This window comes from Cariama cristata, unplaced genomic scaffold, assembly GCF_000690535.1.
Source record: "Cariama cristata isolate BGI_N322 unplaced genomic scaffold, ASM69053v1 scaffold41697, whole genome shotgun sequence".
Taxonomy (NCBI): domain Eukaryota; kingdom Metazoa; phylum Chordata; class Aves; order Cariamiformes; family Cariamidae; genus Cariama; species Cariama cristata.
This window is the reverse complement of record NW_009626835.1, coordinates 4,195-25,262: the sequence shown is the minus strand read 5'-3', so window position 1 is coordinate 25,262 and position 21,068 is coordinate 4,195. Positions and strand designations below refer to the sequence as shown.

General features: G+C 40.9%; 1 protein-coding gene across 1 annotated transcript in view; it reads left to right on the top strand.

The window, feature by feature from the left end:
• The window catches only part of JMJD1C (jumonji domain containing 1C), a 39,816-nt gene extending 19,854 nt beyond the window's left edge, over positions 1-19,962 (top strand). The window contains exons 10-23 of the mRNA XM_009704167.1: positions 706-858; positions 3,701-3,790; positions 5,161-5,288; positions 5,470-5,683; positions 6,168-6,382; positions 6,855-7,133; positions 7,523-7,691; positions 8,103-8,193; positions 8,299-8,429; positions 9,622-9,744; positions 10,737-10,876; positions 13,022-13,198; positions 18,592-18,723; positions 19,071-19,962. Of these exons, the coding sequence (XP_009702469.1) occupies positions 706-858; positions 3,701-3,790; positions 5,161-5,288; positions 5,470-5,683; positions 6,168-6,382; positions 6,855-7,133; positions 7,523-7,691; positions 8,103-8,193; positions 8,299-8,429; positions 9,622-9,744; positions 10,737-10,876; positions 13,022-13,198; positions 18,592-18,723; positions 19,071-19,160 (2,132 nt within the window). The 3' untranslated portion in view covers positions 19,161-19,962. The remainder of the gene's footprint in view (positions 1-705; positions 859-3,700; positions 3,791-5,160; positions 5,289-5,469; positions 5,684-6,167; positions 6,383-6,854; positions 7,134-7,522; positions 7,692-8,102; positions 8,194-8,298; positions 8,430-9,621; positions 9,745-10,736; positions 10,877-13,021; positions 13,199-18,591; positions 18,724-19,070) is intronic.
• The last annotated feature ends 1,106 nt before the right edge of the window (positions 19,963-21,068 follow it).

The following is a 21,068-nucleotide window of genomic DNA, read 5'->3' as shown; positions in this document are numbered from 1 at the left end:
AGGTACTGACTCTCGCCAACAGACGCTGTGTTTCTGACGTGTCTCCTTCCCAAAACAAAGGAGAATAACATGACAGCGTGGGCCCTGCAGAGCATGTGCTAACACCATCACCTCCTCCCCATCAGAGCCGCAGTTAGTCTGTCCTTCTGGCCCATGGCAGATGGGCACAGGCTGGAAACGGGCTGATTGCTCCACTAATTCCAGGCGGTATGAGGAGGAGGTGGGACAGAAAGCAGAAGTACTAGCCAGGTCTTCAGGACGGGCCCCTCCCTCCCCTCCAGCTGACTTTAACCATCCAAGTCCCTAGTTCGACTCTCCTTGAGATGAAACATGTCCCATAGGCAGGCAGGTGAAAAACCCAGCTCTCTTCATTGCATGGGATTAAAAGTATATGTTAAAGGAGTTCTTCTTTGTGCTTGGAACCGACTCATGTTAAGCAGGACTATTCTTTCTGTATTACTTTAGTCTGTGTTTTTTGGATGCTTTAATTTCTTATAGTGTATCGATAGTAGCATTGATGGAGATGCTGTGTAGTGCAGCCAAGGGGGTAGGTGTTGATGGTCTGTTTATGAAGGATCACTTTCCTCCCCCCATGCCCAGTTACATCTGAAGGGAAAATTACGAATGCTTCATCTATAAAGACTATTCATTCTGTGCTGTGCATTTAAATTTAAATCCTTTTATTCTGCTTATTTTGTATTTCAGCCAAAATTGCATGGAAGAGAGCAGTGAGAGGAGTCCGTGAGATGTGTGATGCATGTGAAGCCACATTATTTAACATTCATTGGGTCTGCCAAAAATGTGGATTTGTGGTCTGCCTAGATTGTTACAAGGCAAAGGAAAGAAAAAGTTCTAGAGGTCAGTTCTTTATGAACTAGAGTATTGTATAGACTGTTTATTCTCATTTGTTGTAGAGGAGCTGATCTACTAGTGTAACTGCCTTTCTGTAAAGTGTTAAATTACTGCTTGTGTGTTTTGGTTTTTCTTAGATCTTTTTTGCCTCCTTTTTTGTTAGTAGATGCAGAATCAGTCATTCAGAAAGCAACTGCTGTGGTGGCTACTTTAGGTCTTTGTCCGCTTTTCAGTCTTTTTGTGTGGATTGTCTTGGGTTGCCTGTGCCTTGCCCTTCAAGGTTAAATCTTGTTCTTCAGCTGTGAGACTGGCACTCCATTACACCTCCCTGCTTTATGGTAACTCATTGCTGTTGAGACTTGCCTTGATTTGAGTGGTTTCTGGAGTCTTCCCTTCAGAAGTACATGGTTTGTCATATTGACTTACCAGCCTATTTTTTTTTATTATAAAAAAGAAAGAGATGGAGAAAAATACTTCGCATAGTATTCAAAATGAGTGTTAATGGAGGTTTCACAATCTTGCAGCCTACACACATACTCGGTTTAATCTAATTCCTGCACTTTAATGGAAGTGTCTAGTTTAATCTGTAATGAAGTATAACAGCACTGACGTGCAAACCTGTGATTTCTGAGTGACCCAGCCTGGTTGCAGTTGAAAGGAGAAATGGCTTGGAAGATTGATCTGGTCATTCGGCCCTCGGCTGTGACATTGGTGCTCAGGCAGCTTGTTGGAAAGAGCTGCCTTCCCCTGGGTGGCAGGCATTGTGCCCTGGCACAGTCCTGCGGTCAAACCCTGCGCCAGGAACTGATTCAAGTATGACACTGTTTTGAAAAGCATTTCCATGTTTGTCATCGCAGCATAATGTCACAGATGTGAAATGTTAGTAAAGTAAAGTTTAACTGTGAGATGGCAAATCTTTGATAAATGGAGAGACTCATCCACTTCGTCCTTTGCTTGCAGCGAGAGGCCTCCTACACTGTGATTATAGGATCTTCCCAGAGACTTCAATCAAAGCCTGAAGTTTCTAGGGAACTAATGTCAGTGTTTTCCAACACTGAGAACAATCATTAGTGCTTTGACGCTGGAGGCTGCTTCAGCAGCTCTTAACTGGCTTAAGTCTGTGTGTGCATCCGTCTGACGTGGCTTGGGATATACGCCGAACATTATTTACCCTGGTGGGAACAGGCAGTCAGATGCTTTTTATAGTGTGCATGTTAACCAGCCAGGAAAATTTTAGTAAAATGTCTTCAAAGCTTAAAAAAAAGCAGCACACAGAAGCAGGCTTCTTTTCAGTCTTCTAACAGGGAAGACTTTCTCCTTACTGTGCATCACAACATTAGATGCAAAAGCAGAAGTACGAGAGCTTCCCTCTCTGTAGCTTTATTTCTAGTGATGCTGTAGGATTCGTGTGAACTGTATCTCTCCTTTGGCACTCTTTTACAAAGTTCAGAACTACCCACCCATCTCTATATAATAGCACTTTATATTACACCATTTTTCCTGGAACCGGTAGTTGTTTTTACAGTTGCTAAATGTGACGGAGAATACATTGGTTTCCGCCTGCTTCGGCAGGAATGTTAGAGGTTTAAATACTCCATATTAAGATATTTATCAATGACTTCTCTCGTTACTTTACTACATGAATGAATGAATGTGCATCCATTGTTACCGTCAGACAGTTCATGGCACCATCAAGAGGAATGCCATGTTACGGCATTTCAGTGATAAAATACGTTGGGTAGAAAAATGCTATTTTATTTGTTTGTTTGATTTTTGTTCGTGACCAGTTGTATATTTCAATGTTTTAGGAGTTACAGAAACTACAAAAGAGCTAACAAGTCTAATATTTATCTGAAAGGAGCATTTGATATCTTGTGTATCTATTACAGTGTAAGAAAATAATGCCTTAAATGTGCTAAATGCGTCCTTTGGTGTACTCCTTAGTTTACATTGCTAGAGCTGAGCAAACTAGTAAAAAGATTTGAAGAGTCCCTTAAAACTGGCAGTTCAGTGGATAGGATACAAGACTGGGGGTTGAGAGGGAAGTTGCGTTCCTATTTCTGCCCCAAAATCACATGGTGGATCAATGACCGGTTGCTTGGCCGGACATTTTTTACTCTCGTTCTTCCTCATGTCTTGTCTTTACATCGCATATTTTTCTGGCAGGAGCAGTCGTATAGAAAGCCTCTCTCTTCTACCAGTTAGGCCCTCTCTGCTGCCGCAAACGATTTTCAACCAGTACATACAGACTTGTGGTTTCACGGTTGCTTTAGTCTGACATAAATCCATGATGCAACTTCCCTCTCCTTTGTGCCACCAGTGATATCGATGCAGCTGCATGGTAGGCCAAATCAGAGAACTGATTCAGTTACAAGTTCATCTTTTTGGCTTGTTTGGCCCTCTCTGGTTGAAGATGGCCGTTTTCAGTTGGAGCATGTCAAACTAAATTAACTATACCATCTCAGCCGAATCGTGTTACTTCTCTGCATTAGAATTCATCAAAGGAATCTTACTGCCTCAATAGCAACTGTAAAAGATTTCAGCTTATGCTATAATTGGCAACTTGCTAAATGTAATAAAAGGAATGTACTTTGAGGTTATTGGCAAGGGTCTATGTTAAAGATGCGGCTATTTCAGGTTTCAGTATTGTTAAAACTCTTTATTCTTTTTCCTTATTGTGAAAAGTAGCTGTCGTATGCAAATCTTTGTCACATGGGATACCAAGACAGAAGACGTACAATATGTGTAGAAAAGCGTTTCTAACTAAAACAGATCTGAAAAATGTTCATTAGCTCTGTCTGTGTTCCACTGTAAGTAAAGTAAAACAATGGGCAATGTTGTTTTGCAGATAAGGAGCTGTATGCCTGGATGAAGTGTGTGAAGGGACAGCCTCATGATCACAAACACTTGATGCCAACACAGATTATCCCAGGCTCTGGTAAGACCACCTGCGAACAAGCAGGATGTGTTTTTTTCCCCAGGTTTTTCTGTGGAGAGAGGCCAGCGTTGTTTCTTGAAACTTCTCATTTTCCATTTAAAAACTTGCAAATTGTGTCAAATCATTGCAGGAAGGCAAGTGATTCTGGGCAGTTAACAGCAAGGGGCACAGATGATGAAGAGAAAAAGAGGAGTATGCTGACAGATGTCTGAAGGGGTTTTGGGGACAAGCAGTGAGGAAATTCAGGGTGTTTGTTGTGACTGGTTTGTACCTTTTCAGAGCAGAATAAAACAGTCAGACTGTACTTAATAAATCTGACCTTAGCTGTTAAAAGAAAATCTTAGAATAGTACTGCCGAGGAGCATGATGTAGCAACAGATTTTGGGGGGTTTGTTTTTCACTGTTTTCTGTCCCCTCCGCCCACCCAAGAAAGGAAAGATTCATTTTTGAATTGGTTTTGGTTGGACATCTGATGGAGTGTCTTAAAGCAAAACGCGGTGAAGGAGCTTGTGATAAATGAAAAACTAAGCAGTAATCCTAAACCAAGCTGAATTGAGTTTTTCTTACAACCAAGTTAAGTTTTATGAAGAAGTGCGGTTAGGTGTGGTTGTTGTTAGCGCAACTTCACTTCTGATCTCTGGCAGTGTTGATGCAGAGCGGAGAATAGAAAGCTCAGATGTGCACTTAAACTTGTTAAGTAAATACCCAAGTTATTTTAAGCTGGAATTACAGACCCAGTCATTATTTTATGGGTTGTTGCATGTTAGTTCAGGTAGAAATGAAGGTTGGTTAGATTCCATAATAAATTCAAATGCTGAGATTCCCCAGAACAGGTTCCAGACTGAAACTGGTTTTAATTTTAAGTTGTGAAGTGAACCACTCATCTGGAAACAGCACAGTGAAGACTGCCTGCGTAACCTCAGTGTTGTTCTGTGCGTACCTGTTACCAAACAGCTTTAAATTACGTGATCACATACTAATTTTTTTGTCAAGACGCGGCTCACTTCAGTCTGTAGCTTGACGGTTTTATTACATGAAGGAATGATGCACTCATTGAACAACGAGGAGTAAATAAGGAATGACTGGGCTTGCTTGGTGTGTGCCATGCAATGAGAATGCAGAGTGAAGGTTAGGTTATTCAGAAGAGCAGCGTACAGTTATTTAATTAAAGACTTTGTCTCTTTCTCTATGAGCTTTGAGGTAAAATGGACAGTCTTTTTATAGTATTTTTGAGTGTTAAATTTAGCATTTTTAATAGTTTAAATTTTAAAAAGGTTTGGAGATAGCATGTTAGCATCACAGCATGTGTAATGTAAAGAGGGTCACAAAATGATTGAGAGCTGCTGATGGTTTTCTTAATTGTCTTCTAGTTTTGACAGATCTTTTAGATGCTATGCACAATATTAGAGAAAAATTTGAAATTAAATCCCATTGTCAGTGTACTGGCAAGCAGAACACGCAAGGTGGCAAACTCCCTGCAATGAATGGTGTGTCTCAGGTGAGTCTAAAATGTATGTATATGTCGTCGTTTCTTCCGGTGTTATGATTCTTGTGGACTTTTATATTTGAATAGTACCAGTTGCATTTTAATTTGCATATATGATGATTAAATGCTTGCCTTGTCTTTGAAATACATTAAAGCAGAGTTGTATGCTTAAAAATACATTTGTTCTTTACAGGTTTTGCAGAATGTCCTTAACCACAGTAATAAAATTTCTCTGTGCATGCCTGAGTCTCAACAGCAGAATACTCCTCAAAAGTCTGAGACAAACGGTAATACAAGTCCAAGGAGTGATGTAAGCACAGACAGCAAGTTAACACCGCCCGAATCCCAGTCACCGCTGCATTGGTTAGCTGATCTTGCAGAGCAGAAAGCCAGGGAGGAAAAGAAAGGTATATGTTTGAAATTGTCATATCATGTCCATAACTTTCAGGGCACTAGTGATAAGTAATTGAATTAATTAGGAAGAATTCACACAGTTTTCTGTTCAATGAAAAGAAAAGGTGATGTTCTTTCCCCTCTTCATTTTAATCTTGAAACTGCAATGCCTTCTCCTGGTGGCACCAGAATGTGTTACCCGAAGAGCCACTAGTGGAATGCATATGTAATGTGGCAGTATTTCCAGCTACAGCATCTCTCATTTGTGACAGGTACTCACTCAGCTGCAGGTCTGAGATGCTGAGGAAGGCCTTTTCATGGTCACACTGTTTGACTGCATTTTGAAGGATCTAGTTCATCCTCTGGTGTGTTTTCAGGTGAATAAAGCACTAGTGCTACAGTATATTACCACAGCTATAAAATGCAGAATGCTGGTGCTGTTCCTACGTCTGCATCATGATACAACAGTGTAAACTTCCAATGATTATTTTGTTTTAGAGAACAAAGAATGTCCTTCTGGAAAGCATTCAAAGGAAGAGAAAGACCAGGATAATTTGGAGTCCCAAAACTGTAAAAGCTCCCCTCCTGCATCCCAGAACAATGAGCAGGGCTCAACCTTACGAGATTTATTAACTACAACAGCAGGCAAACTGCGTCTAGGTTCTACAGATGCGGGTATTGCTTTTGCTCCAGTTTACTCTACAGGAACAGCAGTAAGTGTTTACAAGATGCATGGATTTTATATCACAATTTCAAGATCTCTGTCATTTGTTTTGATACATTGTAGTTAGAGCTGTCTGATAGATGTATTACTTTAAATACTCATTTATAATTAAAACTTTATATGCACACACACATGCATTTGCATTGACCTTTTATTTATGGTTTTATATATATATATATATAGCGATAATTGATACATGCTATAAAGAAAAAGTCCATGAAGTTAGATATAGCCTTAACCTGACAAAGTAAAAGAAGATTCCAATATATCGAGTTTTGTAATAACTATATATTTGTAACTTTTTCCATGTAAGCATGCATGCAGTTTTCTACAAAGGAAGTAGATAACTGCAGGCTTCTAATTGGTAATGAAATGCTGTCATTCTACTGCCAAAGGAATTGCATTAACTTTATTTGCTTTTACATTGTCTTAAGCATACATTTTTTTTTGTTTTCTAATAGAGTGGCAAGAGTGGAAGGACTATGCCGAACATTCTTGATGACATAATTGCTTCAGTAGTAGAAAACAAGATTCCACCAAATAAAGCACCAAAGATAAATGTAAAATCTGAAATAAAAGATGAGCCAAAGGATGATAAAAAATATATTCAAGATGACTGCAGTAAACGGTACAGTGATATTCAGTATTCGTGGATCTGTGATAAGCATGTTTTGTGGCTCAGAGACCATAAAAACAACAACAACTGGAAGCTTTTCAAAGAGTGCTGGAAGCAAGGAAGGGTAGGTATTGAGCCGTTCGGTCTATAAAGTGACCTCAGTATGAACTCTGGGAGAGTTGTGTTAAAGGACAAATTTGACTAACTGCGTGTTTGAAAATGTATTGTTAGCAGTGGGCAAAAGCTTGCCAGGTGTAGCCCACGTATGAACCTTGTGTAGTTTAAAATTCAGTAAACTGCTAACAATAAATAAGAAATTACTGTTACGGAGATTCAGATTCCAAAAAGATGTGTGTATGACATCTTGGGTGCGGTTGCTGTTGGAGAAAGTGTTAACAGCTCAGTAGGTCTCAGTGTGTTTCGGATGCATTTGTACTCCAGTTTAATTGAAGGAGGTGCTTACTTGTGAAAGGATAAGTATTGATTTTTTTTTTATATTTTTTTTTTTTACAGCCTGTTTTAGTGTCTGGTATGCATAAGAAAATGAACTTCAGCCTGTGGAAGGCTGAGTCAATTAGTCTAGATTTTGGAAACCAGCAAGCTGATATCTTGAATTGCAAAGACAGTATTATTTCAAACACCAATGTCAAGGAGTTCTGGGATGGTTTTGAAGACGTTTCAAGTACGTTACTTTAAATGTATTATTCTATTGATTCGGAACATGGTCCATCTTAGAAACTGCAGTTAAAAATATTCTTTATGGATCTTGAGGCTTTGAAGACACTTAAATTTAAAAAGAAAGCTCTAGGTAATCTATTTCCAGAGAACGTGATGGAAACTCACATTTTTTACCTTTGCAGAATTAAAGATGCACAAATATAGTAGTTAGATCTGACTAAGAAATTGAACAAATGTCACTGTTCTCAGCTAGTTGAGTTTGTTTTGTGTTATTGTTGAGTCTTGAAACGAATTATCTCCTGTTTTATGGATGAAATCTTTATAGACAGGTTAACAGCTCAGTTATATATCTTAGTTGAATAAAGTAAGACGCCTGCAGTGTATTAGTCTTTAGTAATTTGTATGTTACTTGCAGAACGGCAGAAAATAAAAAATGGGGAAACAGCTCTGCTAAAACTGAAAGATTGGCCTTCTGGTGAAGATTTCAAGGCTATGATGCCAGCAAGGTATTTGAGTACAGTATTAGATATTCCTAAGTCAATCTCCATGTTGTTTTTTTTCTCTCTGTGTAATGACACAAATTCAATTACATTTTTTCTTTTCTTCTCCAGATATGAGGACTTGTTAAAAAGTTTACCCTTGCCTGAATATTGTAGTCCAGAAGGAAAATTAAACTTGGCTTCTCATCTGCCAGGATTTTTTGTCCGTCCAGATTTGGGACCCAGACTATGCAGTGCATATGGTGAGTATGCGGTGCATATGGTGAGTATGCACTGCAGTGTAGCGGTTACCTCTTCCCTTGAAAGTGGAGAATTATCACACGTTGCAATGCTTGATGGAAAGCTGAGCTTGCTTGGAGCGTAATTGTTCACTGAATGTAGGAGAAATACTTGACTGACTTGCATCTTAACAGTATATGCACCTCAGGCATGAGACTTTATTTGCTTCTGCATTTCTTTCTGTCTTGTGCTGTTACAGTCTTCTGAAGCATATAAATGGTTAGCTACTTTTACACAAAGACAAATCCTGTATTTAATAATGCTGTATGACAACAATACTTCATTGAAATATTATTGTGTTTATAATTCTGTTCATAAATAAATCTCAGCATATTTCTCATAATTGGTATTTGTATCGTATGCTGTACACTCAAAAACCTGTTCAGAAAAGGTGGTTTCCCTCAGACCTTTTCCATCTGCTCCTTTTTCTGCAAACAAATGTGTTCAATTCTGTTTTACAAACTGTTATCATAGGGCAAGAAATGAGTTGTAATTTGTGGTGTGATGGCTTTGATTTAAAAAGCTCTCCAGATGTCCTTTGAAATAAACACATTAACGATAGTGATCAAGGCATGAGTCTGAAGAACTGAATCATTAATGACACTTTCACATAGTGCTGCTGTGCAAGGCTTAGTGTTCTGAAATGTCCTTTTGTCTTAAGTGTGTATGTTTTCTCCTCTTAGAACTAAAATTAATTTTCCTCTTTGCCTGAGGATTTCTTTTCATTAAGAACTCTGCTTACAGCCAGGCATAAAAGTGACACATTTGATTTGATAACCTTGAGTATTCATGGTATTTGTATTCTGCCCTGAACTACCTGAAAGGTTGGGAAGGAATGTAGTGGTCAGGAAATGTCTTCGATTATTCTGCTGAAATGTGTGGTGTTCTGATGTGTCTGCTACATAGGGACGGTTACCTATGCTAAGAGAGATCTCAGGGTCTTTGTTAAAAAGTAACATTTTCTTACTTAGCGAGTGAAACAGCAGCACGTTTGTATATCTGAGTATTTTCACATTAAAGCCTGTGGGTGCATAAAATGTTTTTCTGTGACGCTTAGTGTACTTTCAGGAATTTCTTCTTTGTTAGCTGGTGCACATTTCTATTTGAAGGTGAATATGAAATAAAACAAATCTTAATTTTTATCTTGTAACATAGGTGTGGCTGCTACTAAAGACCATGATACAGGAACCACAAATCTCCATATTGAAGTTTCTGATGTTGTGAATATCCTCGTTTATGTTGGCATAGCAAAAGGAAATGGAGTACTTTCCAAATCAGGTAAAAGGAAGCTCATTGTGAGAGGTGTAGATGGACTGAAAGATCTGCCACTTTTAAAATGGACACTGTTCTTCTGAAGTGGATGAAAGATACCCATAAGTACTTAAACCTGGGAGATCCTTTGTTTCAAGAATTTGCACGCGCATTAATTCTGCATAAAATACACTGCAATTCGTTAATTATGAAATGGTATTTCAAACTATTTTCCCTTTTTTTGCCATTACCGCTGATTGATGTACCATTCCTGTGCTGGGGCTGGCAGAGCTAATGAAAGTGCAGGATGAAGGATTTTCCCTGGAAGCTGTGGTAGTTCTAACAATTATGTCAGGATGATGTGTTTGCCAAACCTTCTGTTTATTCTGCTCCCTTTGGATGCACTGCCTTTGCTCTATTGAATTTGGACTGTACTGTAATTTTTCAGCACTGGAGAGCTTAAATTGGTGTGTGTATGTTGTCTGTATGAGGTTTACTGCTTATGTGAAACAGTCTTTAAATCGCTGAAATAGTTTGGTTTCTTTCCCCTTGTTCTTTTGTCCTCTTATTCCATAACCAGCAAATGTAGATTTTGGATGTGACTCATAGAGCTGTGTAGTAAGGTTTACTGTCTCGTATTTGCTTTGTTTTCACTTGCACTGAGTTAAGAGCAGCAAAACTTGAGCATATTGGGAGGGCTCTAGCTTCTTGACTAGCTTTTTTTCGTCTTCTAATTTTTTGGTGCTAGCCTTGCTTGTTTATTTCAGGTAGGAGAATGTGTTCTATGAAATTCGAGAAATACAAAAAAAAGCTTAAAAATTAAATGTTGCTTTTAAGATACTTACGGCATTCATGTTCTAGTAACTAATTACAAACATGGAACAAAAAGATCACCTGGGGGTTTCTGTTGTATTCAGCAAACTTTTATCTGCTCAGTCCACATGAGAAATTTGAAAAGAAGATGTTTAGTTAAAGTTTTTCCTCTGTCTCACTTTAAAAATACTTTTGTTGAATCTTAGGAGTTTTGAAGAAGTTTGAAGAGGAAGATTTGGATGACCTTCTAAGGAAGCGGTTGAAAGATTCAAGTGAATTACCTGGTGCTTTATGGCACATTTATGCTGGCAAAGATGCTGACAAGATAAGGGAGTTTCTGCAGAAGGTTAGATTTATAATACGTATTTTAGAAATACAATCTAAGGAACCGGTAAATTGGAGGTGGCTGGCAAAACCCACAAACTCCACCCCTAGGCTTAGGGAAGGGAGGGGAGGAAAAATCCTTTCCTTTATAGCACATAAAATAAGTTACAGTTGACCTGTAACAAATCATCATCATCAACAAATAAAATACGTGACATGATATATATTCACTTCTTAAGAGTTACAGGTAGCCTGCGAACTCTGAAGGCTCAAGAGGGTGTGGAGATCTATCCTTGTCCTTCTCTAATACAAAGGATAATTTGTAGGGCGGTGTTTTTCTGTCACTGATCCATTCTTGCATCCATCAGATGCTGAAATTTTTGTGAATTGTCCCATGCGAAAAACCCTGACCTTGCAATCCAGCAGCCACCTATCTCCGTAAGGATTGCGTGTCGCATCAGTTAGCTCGAAGAATATGCCTTGGCTCTTAGTGAAGATGAAAGCGCGGTGGTGGATAATGTACCCAAGGGCAGCAATGCCCTTCGATGTTGGCTACCGTGCAGATCTTCCTCTGGCAGCATACGATGAACAAATAGAGCCACATCAGAACCTTTCAGGTCGTTACTTACCACATAGGATGAACATCCATCGATGGCATTAAATTTAGAGATACCACCCTGGAAGCAGTTCTCTGTGCCCTCTTCAGAGTATTTGCATGTTCTAGAAGGTACTCTTGACGGATGACATAAAAATACCAAAATATTGCTGAAGTGATTGCTGGAGGAAAAGAAGTCTTCACTGTCTGATGCTGTGGGGAAAAAATCAGATGAGTTTTAACTGGCTAAACCAAAGGGGTCTGTAAACAGGCTGGAGGCCAAGGTCTCTACTGCGAGCAGGAAGAGCCTAAGAAATTTAGCAGTAAAGATTCTCTTGGACAATAGGGCAGTGTTTCAGTCCCCGGGCAGCTGTCCTCTGATGAGTCAAACATTTGCTCTTTGGCAAGCTGAACTGTGGGGAAAAATGAGCACTAGTAAATAAAATACAGCTAATTCCAGGAGATTATGAATTGTACAGCGAGGTTTTTCTGTTCATCAGGAAGTAGATGCTCATAAAGTAGATGATGGTTGTTCATTTTGTTAAAGAGAGTTGTGACCAAAATCACGAATGCAAGGGAATCGGCAGACAACAAGTAGTGTTCAGCACTCCTTCTTTCAGAGCAGTTAAGGGATATTGTGAAACTCTTTGAGCAGCAGGTTTAAAACAGAAACACTTAAGATGCTATGTAATAAACTTTGTCATTTGCTGCCACAGCCTGCCATAGTATCCAAAATGAGTTGTGTACCGCCTTGTATTTTTGGTGTGGTAGTATTTTTGAAATACTGAATTGGAGATAACTGACTAGACCTTAGCAGACTTTGCCTGCTGATAAGAGAGAAACTCTCAGTATATTTTTAGTACAGAAGAAAGATGATAATACACAAGAACAGTTTTAAGCTCCGCATCACATATTTAATATCAATATGAATAAAAAACTATGTTTTAATGAGATAATTGTCTCCCAGGTTGTAGCAGATGGATTGGAGATGTATTCTTCAATCCCTTTTTTGCAAGTCCATCATTTTTTCCAAATTCCATGATGGGATGGTAGGAAAACAACCTCTTATCACAGAGTGGTTGAGATTGGAAGGGTGGGACCTCTTGAGGTTCTTTTGTCCAACCCTGTGCTCAAGCAGTCGCCTAGAGCAGGTTGCCTGGGACTTACGTATGTCCTTTAGTTTTATCTGCTGCTTTTTTCGTGAGCTGAGGTTGTGGCGTTGGGTGTCTTGTGTCAAAACCGAAGGTCATAAGCTTGAGGAATTGGCAACGTAGGAACTCTTGAGGTCAGATTTTATTTTCTTTATGAAAGAAGTCACACAGACAGTGTGTTGCTTATTAATAGATTATTGTGCCGAGTTCCATAAAGCTCTACCTTTTGGAGTTCTGCAGATGGCTTCAGTTCGGTGGGACTTCCCAGTTCCTTTGACGTTCTTTTGAATCCCTAACTAAACTTCTCGTTTGGGTATCGGGAACAACGTAATGTTGCTTCCTGAGTTAGGTATACTTATAATGTATCGGCAACGGTTCAGCTTCTTTTGAAAGTGACTTGTGATCTTTTCTGTACTTACAGATCGCAAAAGAGCAAGGCTTAGAAGTTTTACCGGAGCATGATCCAATACGTGATCAGAGTTGGTATGTGAACAAAAAACTTCGCCAAAGACTTCTTGAAGAATACGGAGTAAAAACCTGTACGGTTATTCAGTTTCTTGGTGATGCTATTATTCTACCAGCAGGAGCACTTCATCAGGTAATGTACATCTGTTAAAGACACAGGATTAAATAACATAAATACAATAAAACAACTTTTTTTCAAAGACATAACTACATCTTGTGCTCCAGTTAGATTTTATTTTCTTACTGGGAACTGTTAGTGTATAGGAATGTACAGTAAGGTACATCTGTTTGTAAAGATGAGTAGCCAGTACTAACATACGGCACTTGAACGCTTGAAATAATACTGTTCTTTTTTTCCTTTAAAATGAGAAACAAGGAGACAATTATTACCCACTTTTTTCCACTTTTCATTTCGTTAGCAAATTTCTAAATAAACTGGTGTTAGTTATGGCAAAGTCAGGTTAGGTTTGGGGTTCTTTTTTTCCTTCTAAACCAAAAGTTAACCTAAGCCAGGAGAGGCAGGGGGAGAACTCAAGCAGATAAAAGTACCTGGATGTCAAGTGCCATTGGTTTTGTCTTCAGCTGTAGGAGAACTGTAGAGACAGTTTGGGTGTAACAAGATGTTTCTGTAACAGGATTTGGAAGTGGTTTGCCCGCTCCGTGTTAAGGTCGTTTTTACACAGGAAGTACATCGGTCACCAGGAGTCATCATTGTCCCTTCAGTAGCTTTCCTTACCATCAGAAAGAGTGATACCACCAGTCCAGCAGCTGGACTGATTTAATGCTTAGTTGGGTAAGAAAAAGTACTGCCAGTAGGGCAGTTTTGGAGAAACAGTACAAATTTGTGTGGCAAGCTTCAGTCTTCTAGCACATAGTTTCTTACTTTATTTTGTTTGGTGTTTGTTTTTCTCACAGTCTGCAAACTGCTCCTCCTTGGTGAAAAGAGGAGGAAAGCAGAATTGTTTAGTCATGATTTTTGGGCCATTGTAGATTTCTTTCTTTCTTTACTCCACGAACCTTTTCCTGTTTCAACAGGAAACAGAGCCTGCTTTCTTGCTGTCTTCCCAGCTGTCAAGCAGCACTAATGAGGTAGCTGACTGTCAAGGAATGAGGAGCGTCCCCACCCTGCAGTAGGGGATGTAAACCATCTTGCTGTTAAAGATTTATCATTGATCCCCCACCTGGGTTCAAGCGAGGCCAGGCCTTTCTGAAGAAGATGCTATTTGGTTTCTGATCTGCAGATCAGCTTCCAGCCGCTGCCTCTTCTGGGCAGAGAAGAAGGGATGGCTTACCATGTCACCGTGACCAGGGCAGCAGGGTTTTCTCTGTGAAAAAAAATAACTGAGTTGTCATGATGACAGGTGTTATGTCCCTAATCTGTCTGCTGGCTGGGTCAGTTGCTGGGTCATTGAAAGCAACAGGTACCTCACCCAGATTAGGTTCCTTTATCATTCCAGTGAGTCTTTATGTGGGTTTCCCATGGTGGTATGTTAGCCCTGGATGATCTATGTGGATTTGTTTTCTGACCAAGAAGAAAGAAAGCAGAACTAAGGTGACCAAATCTTGGGTTGTTGTAGGTTGCCTTTCCCTGTGCCGTGTCTCCAGGGCTTGATGTTGCTTCACAAAGGTGAGGGAATGTCTGGCATTCTTGGCTCCTGTTAGGCTAAAGCAGTTAGGACTCCCAGAGTCATGTGTTGCATCCTCCAGTAACCTTACTCTGATCTCTCAAAAAAAGGGAGGTATCCCAGATACAAGAGTGAAAAGACAACCCACAGAAAATAATGGATTGGGAAATTTGGTTTATATAGCATGTGGCATTATATAAAGGCATACAGAATATAAAACATGAAGTAGTGGGCCTGTTCCAGGCTTCCCTGCCGTTCATAGGTTTAAGGAACAAAAATAAGACCGTTCTTATCTCCTTGGCTTTAAACTCCAGATTGCTTTTGAAGTGGTAATGTTCTAGCTTCTGGCACCAAGGAGTTAACATGGTGTTTTTTTAAACCTTAGTGGGTGAAGCTGAGAACCTTTTCATCTTCAGTAAGAAGTTCCTGTGAATCTGCCACGTAGGAGGAAATGAAAGCATCATGTTCTTTCATGTACGTGTATAGTACTCTGTGTATAGAGATGCATAAATACTGACCTTAGGGATCAGCACCAACACTTCATATATACAAAGCGCATTTAAACGCTTACAAATAAGTCTGAACAAGAGTACATACCAGGATAAGTTTCCATGTTAAACGTTTCAGATTTACATGCCTATCGTGTGTCTTTAATAATTAAAACTGGGTGAGAGTTGATGCTAAATTTGGTGATAAATTAACATTTTTATTTGCTCATTGGTAACGTTGTGGAGCAGAGGAAATCGGGCTGAGGGACAGAGTTAGGGAGCCTGACTGCCTGTGGTCGCTGCCTAGTGTGGGTAGCTCAGACACCTCCACCCCCGGAGCCAGGTAGGATTGTTGTCACACTGCTGCTGCTGGCGTGCTGATCTAGAATTTTACTGCTCTAACATGGAGGAAGTTGTATGTATTTCTTCTAGATAATCTCCCCCCCCCCGGCCCCCTCCAGCTTCTATGGATTCATGCCTAGCTTTTAAAGTAACTTGTTCTTAATATTTTATGGTAGCATAAAGCGTTCCTCTTGCTTCCCAGGTTTCCCCCTCCTCCCTGTGTACTTGCAGACAGCAGTCACACCCCCCTTGTGATCATTTCGGTAGGCAAAGTTGGAACGGTTCCAGCGGTGGGGTGGGAGGGAGAGCCTCTCCTGTGAGCTGTGCCGGTCGGAGCAGCCTTGTCAGTACCTCTTGTGGAGGGAATTGCTCTCTCGGGAGGAAGCCAGAAATAGGTAGAGCATTGGACTGGTCTCCTCTGCAGATGCTTCCCTGAATGTACCATGAGCGATGCACTGTAGGATTGCGTCTCCTTGCTTCTTGGCCATGTGAGTCGGGGAGCTCAGCAGTGTCCCCTGCTTTGCTGACGTCTGGGCCTTGTTCTCTCTCTGGTGCTTGCAACAGTGAGCTCTTGGCTCTCCTTGGAAACTTCCCCAGCTGAAAAAAAGGGGTTTTTTTCTGTTCTTCTGAATGAGTCGCTCTTTCTGCTCCTCTGCTCTGGGTCATCCTGTATCACAGTTGTCATCTAGGGATGCCCTCCTTGTTTTTAATTTGGTGACCCCAAATCTGTAAACTATTTTAGCGATAAATTCAAAGCTAGAAATACTTGAGACGGTGATTGAAATGTGTTGTTCAGACGACATGCAAAACCTGTTCATGGTAGAACAGGTTATTATAATGTTTTTTATAGTGGTATTATCTTGATCTAGCAGCCGGATTATATGTTACAAAGGTATATGCTGAAGGTAATGTGACATCCTGGCGATGTTAGGATAAGGGTGTAGGATAAAGGTCTGGGAGTTGCATATGCAGAGCTGCTGGGCTGAGCGCTGGCCCCGGAGCTGAGCCGTGCAGGAAGGAGCTGATCCTCAGTGCTGGGGTGGGAGGGAGATGGCTTGTGCCATGAGGGTGGATGGCCGCCTCCTCCCTGCCCACTTGCCTTTCCGTGTCCTGGCCTAGGTCTGAGGCTTTTCCGACGCTCCCCTCGACTCCCAGGCCCTGCTGGAAAACCTCTGCTCTGCGTGGGCTGGGGGCGAAGCTGTTCTCTCCCTTCAGCTGGTACTGGCACAGTCGTGGGAGTGCTGTGGTCCTCGCCCTGCAAACCTCAGGGGAATCCTTGCGAAACGTATTTCTTTGTGTGTGTCATCATATCAGTGTGTATTACAAATATTACAAATAGAAGTGCCTGGGGGCTGTCAGCAGGGCATTCCCATGTGAAGTACCAAGCTGGCCAGGTAAAGTCTACCCTTTGTGCAAAGACTTGTGCACCAATAAGACAGGCCCTGGAAAGGAAGGAGGTTTAAAGAACAGCAGAATGAAAGATCTGAGAGCAACAAATAGTGCCTGTTCTGCAGTGGAGGGAGAGGGAACTGATAAAACCTTGCCTTCGTGAGGAGAAAGCGAAAGCGTGGTGTGGGATTTGCAGGGGGTGGAAAGGAAAAGAAGGGCAGGTAGAGACTTGAAACAGGTGAGAAGCCTGCGAGGGAAGGGAGAGGGGGCTGGAGGCGGCAGCTCGGCTGCGCAGTGCCGAGACACTTCGGGTGAAGGTCTGGGAAATTCTCTGAGCGCTGGTGGGAGCCTCACGGTGGCACTTCTGCGGCTGTTCCCTTGCTCCTGGCTGGCTGCCGTTTGCAAGTTGTGTGGCCTCTTTGTCTCCGGAATTATTTTTGTTTTCATCAGTTTGCAGGAGGGAATGGCACTGCTTTGTCCTTAATAATTATGAGGCTGCAGAAACCCCACGTACAACGCTGGCATTGAGCTAGGGGTTACCCTCTGGGATTTCACCGGTAAAGGGGCAAGGTACCCTATAAAATCAGACTCGGGCAGTGGTTTTGAAGAAGATTTTTAAATGAAGTGCTGTGTCCTCAACTCTCTGAGCCCTGAAGTTTGGGGTTTTTTTTAATGTCGGGAATCACAATGGAAATTTTAGAGTGTGCATTAAAAAACTCTAGATTTTGCTAGGCTTGAGCTTAAAATACACCAGTCTTCATCAGTACTGAGCAGGGTGGGACTGTTTGCTAGGATGGCAAAAGCGCTCCCTCCCCACCTCACCGGGCCTTGTAAGTCTGCAGAATTGACGTTGTATGACTTCATGAACGGTTGTTGGAATTTAGGGAAATGAGGTTTTTGACACACTGAAGAAACAGTGTAATTTGTAAGGGTTTAGGGCTGAAAACCTGATGCTCTGTGTTTCCGAAAGGGACAAACAGGAGTCAGTAGTCAGGTCACAACAAGGGAGTGAGCGGTGTTTTCCTTTCCGCTGCCCTCCAGGTCTGACCTGGGTGGCAGGAGGTGGTGTCCTTTTCTTGCTGTAGTTACTTCTTGCCAGTAAGAAGTAGTGTTCAGAGAAAAAAAGAAAGTGGGTTTTTTTCCCCGCCCCTTCTGACCCTGCCCCTTTGTTCATGTTTTGTGTTTTGTTTTGTTCTTTTTTTTCCATTAAATATCCACCGGCAGTTACTTTTCAGCGAATGTGCCAAGTTGTGCCTGGCCTCCAGTGTGTCTGCGTGGCCCGAGGAGCCGGGTCCGGCAGGGCAAGGCTTCTGCGGAGTCGGTCGGCGGTGTTTTGGAAGTGGCTGTGCAGCAGTAGGACACAGCAGCAGTGCCTGTGCAGCTGGTAAAAGGGTGGAGTGACAGGTCAGAGTGTGCGGAGTTAGTGTGGGAGCCGACTGCGGGACAAAGCGCTGGAGCACAGGCAGATGCGCATTGTTGACAGCGTACCTTTTGCCAGAAGCTAACTTAGATCTAAGTCAAATACACTTAATTGCTCTCTACGTAAAGCGTATAAAGATGCCCTTTAGTCTGATAAGCCTGTGGTTTAAGAGATCTCAAGGCGCCCACTCTTTCTCAGGTATCTCTGCCAAAGAATAACCCCAAAATACTAATTGTCAGTCTCTTCTTGTTCTTTTGCATAGGTGCAAAATTTTCACAGCTGCGTTCAAGTAACTGAAGACTTTGTGTCTCCAGAACATCTTGTGCAGTCATTTCACTTAACGCAGGAGCTGAGGCTGTCCAAGGAAGAAATCAATTATGATGATAAACTGCAGGTAGGAAATGAATTCTGCTCTGGAAACTGTTGGGAAGGCAGGGCGTGCTCAGGCTCATTGAAATGCGGAGCGGTGCGTGGAGCTACTTCCTCACTGCTGTTCACACAGAATAACAATGAGCAGCAGCGTGAATGGCTGGGGTGTAAATGACTCTCCTTTGAGTTGCTGGTTTTATTTATTTCATGTTAGGTTTCAAAATGTGTAAAAAGGCGTTTCCTTTTGCACTGGCTTGAGGTAGCCTTCCTTGGTTTTGCCATCCACTAGGCTTAGGGCTCAGTCCTAACACAGCTGCTTTGCAGAGTTCCTTAGTGATAGGCCTTACTCAAATCTGTCTGATGTTCTTGCAGGTTAAAAATATCTTGTATCACGCAGTTAAAGAAATGGTGAGAGCTTTGAAGATTCACGAGGGTGAAATGGAAGATATGGATGAAAACTGAGCGCTCCCCGCTTTTTTGCGTTAACATCAAATGGAGGTTGTTTTCTCTAATACATGAACGGTATGCACACTAAGCTTCACAAACCATCAGTGCCAAGAAAACGTAGTCATCGTATTTACTTGTTAATGACGCTGCAACGGTAGAGCTTCATATCACAGCCACTGTGATGACATGTTAGACTTGCAAACAATTAAGCAGCATTCTGCTGTCCTGTATTATAATGTACATGAAGTTTGTGAAATGTCAAAGATTTAAGATGATGTATTTATTTTTGGAAAAAAAACCACAAAATTCTATGCTATATTGTTGATCAAATGTAAATGTGACTTGTACAGTTTGCTAAAATAATTCAGATATTTTTCACTACATTGAGACAGTTACTGTGAGAGTAGGACACAAACACCAGCTATTGCCTGCATTTGGGATCTTGCTGAGTCCGCACAGCAGTCATGTCATAATCTGAAAATTACTGCCAAATAATTGTAAACTTTGTAAAATATAAAGTATATAAAGTAGATATTAAATACAGACACTTCAGTATTTTATTGAAGCTATTCAGTGTACAATTAAACGTTTTCAAAAGGTGTAATTTATTTAAAAATTGTCTCATTTTGGTAAAATTTATGTGAACTTTTAAAGCTAAATATTAAACTTAATATGCTATGTAAATATATACATATATACATTCAATGATGTATTTTTTTAAAACATTGGCTTGCTTTAATTTGTTAAAAGTGCAAGTGTTACACATGCTTTGTACATTGAAGTTGAAAGGGGTTTTACATTTTCCATTAAAATGACTTTATCAAATGTTGTCTGGTCGTGTTTGGTTTTTTCGTTGGTGGCCCGCGTGTGACAGCCCGAGTGGCTCCCTCGCTGGTTGGCGGTGAGGGCCAACGCCTCTCTGATGGTAACGCTGGAAATGTTCTGCCGAGGTTCCCCTGTGCCGCTCTGCCCTCCCCGGGTTTGAGACTAAACAAACAGTGAGGGGAAGTGCTGGAGCACGGCTCACGGGGCTGGGCCAGAAAGAGCCTCTCCTGAAGGATAAAACAATTGAAACTTCGCTTATGTTCTGTCTTTAGTAATTCAACACTTCCTTCCCTTCCTTTGGGTGAAGGGGGAAAGGAGTTTCTGTAGAATGGGGGTTTTTTTTAATAGCATCTTGGCTTCTTACAGGTCAAGTAATACTGTGAAATAACGGGTGTTAAAAAAAATCTGTAATTGTTTTTGTGTAATAATGATACATGTTAGACAGTTGAGCAGAATTCCAGCTCTTGGACTTAGTTTGGAAAGTTAATGTGCATGGGTTTAAGTTATTAAAACTATTCGAATGTTTAGATTTGATATCAAATGTTAGGTGCCGCTGTTAGCTAGCTTGTGACGTGTCCGAACAGGGATAGTGACTAGCCTGGTTGCTGCTCCCTGTCTGACAAAGGGTTTTGGGTCACCAAAAAAATAAAACGACAAGCCCAACAAAAAGACCATATAAATTACCTTAAGATACAGTGAAAGATGAAAGCAATTTCTGATTCCAAAAGTAAAGTTCGTTCTTCAGTTGGTTTGAAAACCTGGAATTCATTTGAAGTTGTAAAGAAGTACTCTGGGGCTAACGTTGCTGTGCTTGGCAGTTGATTCTTAACTTCGTACCCGGTTCCATGCAGCGTCTTCCTTTACACTGCGCAGAGCACAGAACTAGAGCGTTGGCTGAAGATGCAAAACTTGCCAGTGTACGTTTACTTAATGACAAGTGGACTTTAGCTGCACGTATTTTTTTTTTTTTTAAAGTTCAGGATATGTAAATGAGTGAATTTTAATGAAGTCTAAGTATTTTTTTCCCCCCAAATTGAGTTCTGGTGACATACTTAAAACATTTGTGAAATTGCTTGAGGCTGCCGAAATTTGCATTCC